This window comes from Pseudorca crassidens, chromosome 2, assembly GCF_039906515.1.
Source record: "Pseudorca crassidens isolate mPseCra1 chromosome 2, mPseCra1.hap1, whole genome shotgun sequence".
Classification (NCBI taxonomy): Eukaryota; Metazoa; Chordata; class Mammalia; order Artiodactyla; family Delphinidae; genus Pseudorca; species Pseudorca crassidens.
In genome coordinates, this window is record NC_090297.1 from 152,637,090 (window position 1) to 152,648,180 (window position 11,091).

The 11,091-nt window shown below is 47.1% G+C and overlaps 1 protein-coding gene across 6 annotated transcripts in view; it reads right to left on the reverse strand.

The window, feature by feature from the left end:
* The window catches only part of ADORA1 (adenosine A1 receptor), a 50,048-nt gene extending 44,281 nt beyond the window's left edge, over window positions 1-5,767 (reverse strand). For 3 of the 6 annotated variants that reach the window (XM_067729380.1, XM_067729379.1, XM_067729376.1), the window contains exons 1-2: window positions 5,630-5,766; window positions 4,372-5,276 (exon numbers count right to left, since the gene is read on the reverse strand). In XM_067729380.1, coding sequence (XP_067585481.1) covers window positions 4,372-4,712 — 341 coding nt within the window. In that variant the 5' untranslated portion in view covers window positions 4,713-5,276; window positions 5,630-5,766. Of the gene's footprint in view, window positions 1-2,338; window positions 2,425-4,371; window positions 5,277-5,629 lie in introns of all 6 variants that reach the window. The other 3 variants (XM_067729378.1, XM_067729381.1, XM_067729377.1) reach the window with 3 other exon arrangements.
* Between the last annotated feature and the right edge of the window lie 5,324 nt (window positions 5,768-11,091).

Consider the following 11,091-nt stretch of genomic DNA (forward strand, 5'->3'; position numbering starts at 1 on the left):
GGGGTCGGGGGAGAGGGCTAAACTGATGCCTAAAAGCAAACATATGTTAATCTACCAGATCTCTTTCCCAGAGCTCTGGTCCAGCAGTCTGGCCTCCCCCACACTCTGCTGTACTTCAGCAGCCCAGTTGGGAAGGCCTCCAGCTGTGGACAGAGGCAGGGCTGCCAGGGGCTCAACTGCCCACTGGAGTGAAGGTGAGGAGGGAGGGAGAGGCACCAAGCATGGGCTGGAACAGAGTGCAGAGGCCATGGCAAAAATCAGAGGGGAAAAATCACCCCCGCTGACAGCCGTGAGGAAACTGCTCCATAAATCCTATAGCTTCTCGAGGCTGATTCAAAACACATATGGGCTCACCGGTTAAAGGCATCTCTGGTAGACAGACCTGGATTCAAATCCTGTCTTGGCTCCTGATAAGATGTTTGGGAAAATTACTGAACCTTCCTGAGCTTTAGACCTCAGTGTATCTATAGACGTGTCTAGAATGGGGATAACAATAACCTTTACCAGCAAGAAACTATGAGCATTAAATGAGATAAAACTATAAAAATATAGCACTGTGGGCTTCCCTGGTGGTGCAGTGGTTGAGAGTCCACCTGCCAATGCAGGGGACACGGATTCGTGCCCCGATCCGGGAGGATCCCACATGCCGCTGAGCGGCTGGGCCCGTGAGCCATGGCCGCTGAGCCTGCGCGTCCGGAGCCTGTGCTCCGCAACGGGAGAGGCCACAGCAGTGAGAGGCCCGTGTACCGCAAGAAAAAAAAAAAAAAAAATATATATATATATATATAGCACTGTCCCTAGCTCATAAGCACTAGGAGCTAAAAAACACAACACAATCTTCCTAGGATTTCAACACAGTATTGGCAGGAGTCACGGTCAGGAAGAACTATAGAAAGTTAGAACTGAAAGGAACTTCAGAGACCTCGAATCCAGAATCCATTCCCTTCATTTAACAGACGGTGGCAGGGGGTGTGGTGGCAAAGAGGAGGCTCAGGGATTGAATAACCTAACCAAGAAGGTTGCACAGCTAGTTTGTAACAGCAAGGTTCAAACTCAGGTATTTCTGACTCCCAAATACCCATCACCCCTTCACCCCACACCAACCCATCTGGTCACAGACAGACCTTGCTCAGGTCTCCTTCCCACACAGAGGGCTGTGGTGGTCAGGGAGTGGCACTCCTCCCCATAACAAGCCCCCTGGAGTAGGTATCAAGTTGGCACAGAGTGCCCCCAAGAAAACCCAGGGATTCCCTAGAAGTAGGAGCTGAGGGGAATGGGGTATCCATTACCAAGCATGTGGAGGTGGCAGGCAAATAACCTGTAAAATACATGTAAATAACCACAGGCTATTGATGCGTCAACAATTTAAGCTATTTTTTTTGGTAACTGGATCACACTATACCAAGTGAACCTTTTTTCCTCTTGGCTTTCTGCCAAGTGGAAGGAAATAAAATTTGTGGTTGACTGACCAAATCATGCCTTGCTTGGTGAGGGGCCCAGCTGACTCCTGTCACTGAATGCCCCATATATGCCTCAACAATGCTTGAGCAGTATTGCTCCCTGGTTCCCAGGCCACATCTACCTCTGACTGGCTTGTCAGGGCAGGGAGCCAGGCACCTGGGGACCTCCAGCAGAAAGGTGTTCTCCCAGACCCAGCAGCCTGCTGACTCCAGCTGCCCAGAGGGCAGCAGCGCATGCTGTTCCTCCTGCGGGGGCACCTGGAGTGACCCGTCACCTCAGCCCAGCCTCCAGGATCCCAGCTTTGGAAGCTAGGCCCAGCAGCCTTTCTCTAACTCAGGAGAAAGACTCCTCTCTCAGGCACTACTGGAGTGTGGCTCTGAAGGAGCCACCTGAGCTGATAAGGGCAGCTGTGGTCAGGGCCCTGAGGTAGAATGCTGGGAAGATACAGGCCACAGCACGATGGTTAGAGGTTAGGCCCCTGGAAGGCCTGCCTGAGGCACAACCATGTGAGCTCTGAAAACTCATCCAATTCAATCAACATTTACTGAGTGTCTGCTATGCGCCAGACACTATGCTAGGCATTCTGGAGAATTTGTACAAACGAACAAAATGTGGCCACTGTCCAGGTCGCTGCACTTGAGGCATGACAGTCTAGCAAGGGAGAAAAACATGTATAAATATAACTTAACAGTACTTTGACACCTCCCTGAAAATGTGGTATGTCTTGTGTGCCCATGTGTGCGTGCATGTGTATAAGGGCATATGTGCTGTTATGTAAAAGCATCAGTGTGGGGGGGTGAGGGCGCAGGGCTTGCCTATTCAGACCCACTTTGAGCCATATGTTAACAATGATAATAAAACTACAAAATAAACGTACCACTTATGGCTTGCATATACCGCCAGGTGCATTATACAGTACCACGTGCTTTATATGTAGGAGTTTATTATATTCTTCCAATCACCCTAGGAAGAAGGTACTATCATTAATGTCTCCTTTTATTGACGTGGAAGTTAAAATTGAACGAGGTTAATAAGTGACTTTCTCAAGGTCATACAGCTAGGAATTCACAGCAAGGATTTGAACCCAGGCCTGCATTCTTAGCCTCTATGCATACCTCTGCCTTGGCCCTCCAACGATAGCTCCTAAAGACCCCCAGTTCTTCAAGGCTGGGGCAAGGAGCAACAGAAGCTGTCTTCTGGAAGAATGAGCCTGCAATTCTGCCAGCACAGCCATCCCCATCCCCACAGGACAAGGAGGGCACATTCTGTGGGCCCGTGACCTCTGTTACATCACGACCAGGCCTTTGGTTTGCCTTGGCACCCACTCAGTAGACCAGATTTCTTAAGCAGCCTTCCTATATTCACGTATCTGCATGACTTTCCTAATGTGGCAACACTTTGTTATAATCACCAGGCTCAGAGGCCCAGCCCACGCTAATGGGTTGAAATCAGGTTCATTGGTATATAGCTCAGCCACAACCTGGGGCTAATGGCAGCATGAAGGCCCCTCAGCGGCTGAGCTTACAGGGTTTCTGGGCTGCCTTCCCTGTCTTCCCTTCTCTCCTGAGCATCAGTCTTCACCTCACCTTCCCTGGGAAACTTGGAGGTTGTGAAGGAGGTAAACAGGGCAGGAACACTGCCATCAGGGGGCTGGGACACTGGGGGAATCAGGAAGGAAGGGGAGTAGTGGAATCAAGCCTCTGCTCCCAATCAGCTTCAGGAGGTTCTCTGGATCTGTTTCCCCTTTACCAGCTCCTACTTCACCTCCCTTATAGGATCACGATGAAAAGAGGAAAACCATGGTGCATTATAAAATCTTTGAAAACTTAAATGTGTACAAATGTAATGCAAACAGGAGAAACATGGGTGCCTAGGCCTGCCTGGGCAAGTTGTCAGGTGAGGCCAGAGGCTCCATGTCCCAGGTATGGAAGCTACTGCAGCGACAGCAGGTGCTGAAGACGTCTAGAACTCCGTAGTAGAAAGGGAATCTGCTGGTGAGAGGATTTAACGAGGGGGCAAGCACGCCTCACAAGAATGTCCCAGTGAGGCCAGCACTGGCAGTGTGCCCAGGCATTTGCTGGCACTTGGTGGCCCAGGCACTGCCTGGTGACAAGATTATGGCCTGGCAGGCCCAGGGAAAGAGCCCCAATGTGGACTGGACACTTGCATGACAGGACTGCCACTATTAGGTCACCCACCCTGGTGCTGCCTGGACATAGCATAAGCACCTCTGCTGTGACCGGAAAGACAACATGGTTTTGCAACACAACAGGAACATTAAGAGCCTGCCTCCTCCTGCCTGCAACAGAGATCCCATAAGTGGGAGTTGGGCAGAGGTAGTCAGACTGTCTGGGTTCAACAGGATAGCCCTGGGGCAGGGAGCTGGCTAGCACAAGCGTATCTGCAGAACAAGAAAGAGTATCCTCAGGAAGCTTTCCCAGTTCTGGTTAGAGAAGCAGCACTCCTGTCCGTGGTGTGCCACCCTAAGCCCACCCTAGCAATCTGCTCTGCCCCTTCCACTTCCCTCGAACTGGTGGAGATCAGCTCATTCCCAACCAGGGCTCACTGTCTACCCCGCACCCCCCACCCCCGCCCCACCCCAGGCCAGGCTGAACAGGCAGCCTCAGGTTCCCTGGCCGGGTCAGGAGAACAGCAGAGCTTCAGCTCTGGGGTCCTGAGCACTGCCAGGTTCACATTCCTCCAGCCAGCCAGCCCCCTCCTGCTTCAACTTGAGTTCAGCCTGATACTGCAGGGCAGAGGAGAGGAAGGCAGAGTGAGGGCTGGGGCACAACGGCCCAGAGAATATCCAGCTTACTTGGGGTCTTATGCTCTACCTTTTATCCTCTCTAGATGGCCCTCAAGCCACCCAGCATGGGGCACAGCAGGTACCCTCAGCTGCTCTGGACTCACCTGAGCGGGATCTTGACACGGAGGTAGCGGTCGACAGCGATTGCCAGCAGGGCCAAGATGGAGCTCTGAGTGAGGATGAGGACAGGGCAGGCGACCATGAGGCAGGTGTGGAAGTAGGTCTGTGGCCCAATGTTGATGAGGATGGCAAGTGGGATGACCAGAGCGCCCACTGCCACATCAGCCACTGCCAGTGACACGATGAAGCAGAAGGTGGCATCCCGCAGTGCCTGGTTCACCTTCACTGCCCAGATCACCAGCACGTTCCCAGGCACGGAGACCAGGGCGATGAGCACCTCGATGCCAATATATGCGGCCTGGAAGGCCGAGATGGAGGGCGGCATGGTGGGCACAGGCTGGGCACATCAGCAGACAGGCACCAAGGGGCAGGAGGCAAGCACCTGTGGTCACGGAAGCCTGGGGTGGGAAGGCCTGCCTGGGAAGGGGAGGGGAACCCAGGCAGCTCTGGAAGTCCAGCTGCCCTTTGGAGATGTGCCCCACTTGGCACATCTAGTGCCTGCCCAAGCTGGTGGGGTACCCTAACCCTTTCTCTGCCGGATCTTTGTCCCCTCCCCTTATCAGTCCCAGCGGATCCATTCGACAACATAAAAGAGCAGCACTCACTCCTCCACCGGCTATTTTATCAGGTGTGAGGCAGTTCCCAGCACACACTCACCCCACAGGGGTCCCCAGTGCCTGGCTCTGCCTACCCGTGCCCACAGAACAGGATGCAGGGAGCTCACCATCCTGTCTGCTGGTGGCCAGGGAGTCCCAGAGGCTGTGCCCAAAGTTCCGGACACCTGGTGCCACTCAGGGCTTGAGGCCGCGCCAGGCAGGGCTGGGCTCTCAGCACCGCGCGTAGCAGTTCACGGTCCTCCAGGCTCCCGCCGCAGAGCTCCTAGCCGGGCCTTTCAGGCAATCACATGGTGCGGCAAAGGCTCAGCCCGGACGCTTTTAAAGAGGTAGCGCCCCTATTTCGCACCTGGGACTGGTCTGGCAGACGTGGGTCTGGAGGACTGAGCCCAGCAACAAGCCAGGGTGCGCGGTCCCCTCTCCCCAGCTTGCAGTGCACACATGCCCTGCGCCCACCCACCAGAGGCACTGCTGGCTCCTGCTTCCTAGCAGTCCCCGGTCCCGGTCTGGCTCTGCCAGGGACCCTCGCACACACCCTGCCCCAAGGGGGCATTCTAGTCGCCTCTTTCAACCCTTTCCTGCATCCCCACTGGGGATGACCCAGAGGCGAACTGAGGTACAGACTTACCCAAGGTGACCAAAGCTGGCAGAGCTCCTAGCCACCTGAACGGTTCCGTCCAAGCGCCCTCCCAGCTCCACGCCTTGGGCAGCCTCTTGCTCCAGGGATGCCTGAAGAATCCAGGGCCAGCCTGTCAGGTCCAGAGGGATGGCAGCTATCTGGGACTCCACTCGGGCACCCGGCGCCTCCGTCGCCCACGGCGCCAGAGCTGAGTGGCAGTCGGGCTCCGCACAACCGGAGGGGGTGGGGGCGGCGGCGGCACCGCGGGGCCCCTCCCTCCTGGCCCTCTGTCTCCTCCCCCATCCCCTCCTCTAAACAAAGGCAGTGATTCTGGGCGAGAAAAGCTGGGAAATGTGAGCTTGTCGTAGGGTTTGATGTGTGAATCCTGTCTCAAGAGTGGACAGCGGAGCAGCCTCCCTGTGTTCACTCTCCCTCTCTTCTCACATGTGGGGTGTCAGCGATCCCTCCACCGGTCACAGCAAGGCATCTCACCTGCAAGACTCCAGGATGCCCCCCTTCTCCATTTCCCCCAACAGTCAGTTGGAAGTCCTGGCACACTCCCGGACCCCTCAGTCCTGAAACCCTGCTTTCCCATGAAATCAGCCCCTGCATAGTCCAGCACGCATTGCTTTGCAGGCTCTATCCTGAGTAATTATGTTCCTTTCTCCTCTATCTAGTAATTTCCTTTTTACAGAAGAGGGCACTGAGGCTCAGAGAAGTTACCTAGCTTCACAAGGTCATCTACATCAGTGTCACCTCCTCGTGTGCCCCTTTTCTTTCCTCCTTCTCCCTCTTCATAGCACAGTACCTAAGCCATAGGTATCCAGTCCAATATCCACATGTTATTGATGAAAAAGCAGACCCAGGGATGGAAGGGAATTTCATAAGTTCCCACAGCAAATCCTAACAGAACTAGAGTAAGAAACCATGCTCCTGACTCCCAGCACAGGGCTCTCCACCACTGTGCTCCATCCTGATCCCACTCTTGGCTGTCTCCTGCCACAGTTTCAGTTTAGGTGGGCTACTGGTATTGCCTAAGGACCACCCCACGGCAGATGCTCACTCAGACCGGTGCCTTACAAAGATCCCGACTTGAGAAATCCTTGTTCATGGATATTGGGAAAGAGCTCTATGAGGGCGAAGAGAGTCAGGCTGGGAGACCCCAATGCCACCTGGCCACACCCCAGTCACTGAGGTCACTGCATTCTTGTTGGGTTTCAGGATGTCAAGAGAGGAGTTCTGCTGAGAGGAGGGTGCCAACTAAAACTGCCACTTGTCATCTGCCTGTACAAGGGTTAGGTCACTAGCCACTGCAGTCACTGATCTTCAGCACAGGAGCTCAGGGCAGAGATCAGGAACGAGGCACTCTAATGAGTTTTAGATTGTAATACTTGAATGATGACTAAGTGTTAAAATGAGATCTCTGGTTGTATCTGTCTATATGTCTATGTTGGCATATATGTCTTTACCTTTGATGGTATTAGCTCTACTTAATTGGCTTAGAGTAAATTAAGTGCTTATATAAATTTCTCAGAAAGGAAACTTGCCAGAATGAATTTTGTGTTCATGTGAACTGGGAAATATTCAGCATTAAAATAATACCTGGTATTAAAGTTAAAGTTTGTAGATTTAATTAATATAGATATGTCTTTAGAGTCATCAACATTAAGTGTAATATTTTTATTGTATCAATACCTAGATTTCATAGAAGTCAAATAAGATCTTATTACATCCGTTGCAAACTTGTCAGCAAGAAAAATAACTTGGTATGATGAAATTTTTATCAGTACTTTTATAAGTAAATTAAGTGTAAGTGAGATAAGAGCTTTTGGGTGAACTCTTTAGGAATAATTATATTTTAAGAATGTCTACTTAAAAATAATCTCTCCAGGGCTTCCCTGGTGGTGCAGTGGTTGAGAGTCCGCCTGCCGATGCAGGGGATGCGGGTTCGTGCCCTGGTCCAGGAAGATCCCACATGCTGCGGAGCGGCTGGGCCCGTGAGCCACGGCCGCTGAGCCTGCGCGTCCAGAGCCTGTGCTCCGCAACGGGAGAGGCCACAGCAGTGAGAGGCCCGTGTACCGCAAAAAAAAAAAAAAACCTCTCCAGATATTTGGTAACTTAAAAGTTTAGAGTTGTGCTTAGTTAAGTTAAATGATAGAAGTTTATTGAATAGCTAAGTCATTCCCAAATAAAATAGGATACTGAAACATTAATTACTGAACATTGGCTTCCTTTTACAGAGAAACTAAAGGTATTGAGGATTATTAATAAATGTATTTGGTGCCACACTGAGACATTTTCTATTAAAAAGCACATTTGTTTTTAGAAGTTATTATTGGTATTTATGTTTTTCAATCTACAGAATGCTAATGTAGAAGACAGTTCCCAATTGCTTACTTTTTCATTCTCACTAGAAATTAAGGTGTTTAAGAGTTGAGGATTCTAATTTAAATATGTCATTAAAGCTACTTGAAATAATAAAGGAAACATTTCAGTATGTAGCAAGAAAGTAGGGTGTGTATTTTCATTAAAGGAAGGTATGAGGAATGGAACTGCATTTCACTAAGGGAAAAGTAATTCTGTCCTAGAGCTGGTTGTTTCTGGATGGGGAAAATAAGGGAAAAACTAATATGGGTACAGAAAGTGATGGAAGGTTTGTGGGAAAGGAACCTTGAGAAGAGTTTCGTGCATGGTCAGAATTGGCTAAATTTAGAATAACTTTAATCGAGTAAATAAATTTTAAAAGTAAGTTGGTACAAAACTTGAATTTGGTTTTTCTCTCTGTAAAGAGTACAAAGTTTTCTTAAAATGTCGATCTACATTTGATAATAGATTTTAAGCTTCTTTACCTTTTCAGTAATTTGTTCTGTATTTGTCTTTGAAATCTTTTATTGTCACTTTGGTTAAGTGAATAAGTATTATTTCACAATGACCTATGATCCTATTTGACCAAGTGTTTTAAAACCTTTTTGTTATTTTTTGACAAACTTCCCAAATCAAATTCTAATGAAGTTTCTTTGACCTCTAGCTAACTTTGGGATGCTTTAAGGGGCCCTAAAACATCCCAAAGAAAGATATTAAACTAATTAGGTTCGTTTGGTATGTTAATTACATGGGAAGCATTGTCAAATGGGTAATAAATCTTCTTAGGTTATATTGTATGGGTAAATGTTTTTAATCTAGATATTCTAGAAATTATATGGAATTTCTAAAACTATGGTATGTCCTGGTAAAATGTTATCAGTCATAATTCTAGTTATTATCTTAAAATGTTGTATGTCACAGCAGTAACCAAGTTTCTTTGTCAATGACATCGTATCAGGTGTTTAACTGTGCCTTCTTAAGTCTTTGTCATTCATAGACAGCTATTGTTTTACACTTATGCCTGCAAAAATGCTTCCTCTTCAAGAAGACTCATAGTAAGAACTTTCTGACAAGTTACAACAAAGCCAAATGTTAAAAAAGCCTGTATGACCAATTATATGAGTCATTAGACCAAGTTTATTGAAACCAGACTTATTTTGCAAACAAATTAGTCAACTTGGCTGTATTTGGTAGAAATGAAGGTAATTTTAGAGAGAAAAGATTATGTTTCAGTGGATTTTAAATTCTAAATTTGTTAATTGAGGTCTGTATTCACTGCCTAAGACTGACTTCACACATAGCTCTTTGCTGTTATGTTATATTGTTGTAAAGTTTAATTGAATTATTAAAAAACACTCTAAGTTTGTTTCTGAAGCTTATCTCAGTAATCTATCTTTGGATGAAGATCAGATGCCCCATGACCTGAAACCAGGGGAGTATACATACTGGAAAAGACATAATTTAAAAGACTATCTCCAACCTAGATGGAAGGACCCTTATCAAGTACTCTTAAGTAGCTTGTGCACAGCAAAACTGAAGAGAATTGACTCTTGGATTAGTATGTCCTCTTAGAAAGGGCTCCTGCACTGAACCAGCCTATAGAGAGGACTTCAGACCTTAAAATCACCTTAAAACAATGCTCAAGCAGAGAAGAAACTACCAGACTAGGATAAGAGGAAGACAACATCTGAAGTAGAGAGCTGACCCAAGATGCTGGACCAGGCCTCTATACCAATTACTTTGATAATTGCTCACACCTTTGCTTATGAACCAACTATATATCACAATCTTATGCAGAGTTAAAGTTCATCCAATTGTTAGGTTTATGGTCAATTACCTATATCCAGTATTTCTGGGTTACATTGGTGGATTTCTCCACTCCAAGGCTCTAATTGGAAGGCCCTTAGAGAATTATTCTAGAAGAAAGAAATTATAGCTCTGTTCAGCTCATTACTGATCTGGTGTTACTAGGTGGGATCCCCTCACCTGGCCACTTAATAATACCTACTCTGACCATAAATATGAATTTTCTTCTAAAGTTACTCAAGCTCAGTCAGAGCAACAATTAAGATTTCAGCCAAGGAATATAAACTCCCTCAGTTGTGGGATGGATTTATATGGCTAACACCAGGCTATAATCGTTTAAGTTTAAGGTCCCCCTTAAGTTGGGAACCATATTAAGGACAACCAGCATAATAACACTAGGAAACTGGGTTGGGTGCCTTATGAATAAAACCAATATATAATTTCCCTTAAAGATAAGAATAGGTACAGAATTGACTGAGATGACTGGGGATATACTGGGGTGCACCTAATGGAAGTTCTTGGCATTTGTATTTTGCCTGATTTACAAAATTGTTGTTCTTGCATTATCAAATGTATGACTGAGCCTCTGATAAAATGATGACTAGGCGACTTGAAGCAGTTGACCAATCACATAGTTCTATATGAACGATTGTAATAGTGTAACTCTAAATATGGAAAAAGCAACAATAATGAATCATTTCCTGGACTGTAACAGACTAGTAAGACAGGCAGTCCAGAGACGTTTGGCTACCATTAACAAGGTCTAGTCCAGTAATAGCACATTGAAAGCAGCAGGATACAAAATTAATGCATAGAAATCTCTTGCATTCCTATACACTAATGATGAAAAATCTGAAAGAGAGATTAAGGAAACACTCCCATTTACCATTACAACAAAAAGAAAAAAGTACCTAGGAATAAACCTACCTAAGGAGACAAAAGACCTGTATGCAGAAAACTATAAAACACTGATGAAAGAAATTAAAGATGATATAAACAGATGAGGACATATACCATGTTCTTGGATTGGAAGAATCAACATTGTGAAAATGACTCTACTATCCAAAGCAATCTACAGATTCAATGCAATCCCTATCAAACTACCAATGGCATTTCTCACAGAACTAGAACAAAAAATTTCACAATTTGTATGGAAACACAAAAGCTCCCAAACAGCCAAAGCAATCTTGAGAATGAAAAATGGAGCTGGAGGAATCAGGCTCCCTGACAGACTTCAGACTATACTACAAAGCTACAGTAATCAAGACAGTATGGTACTGGCCAAAAACAGAAATATAGAT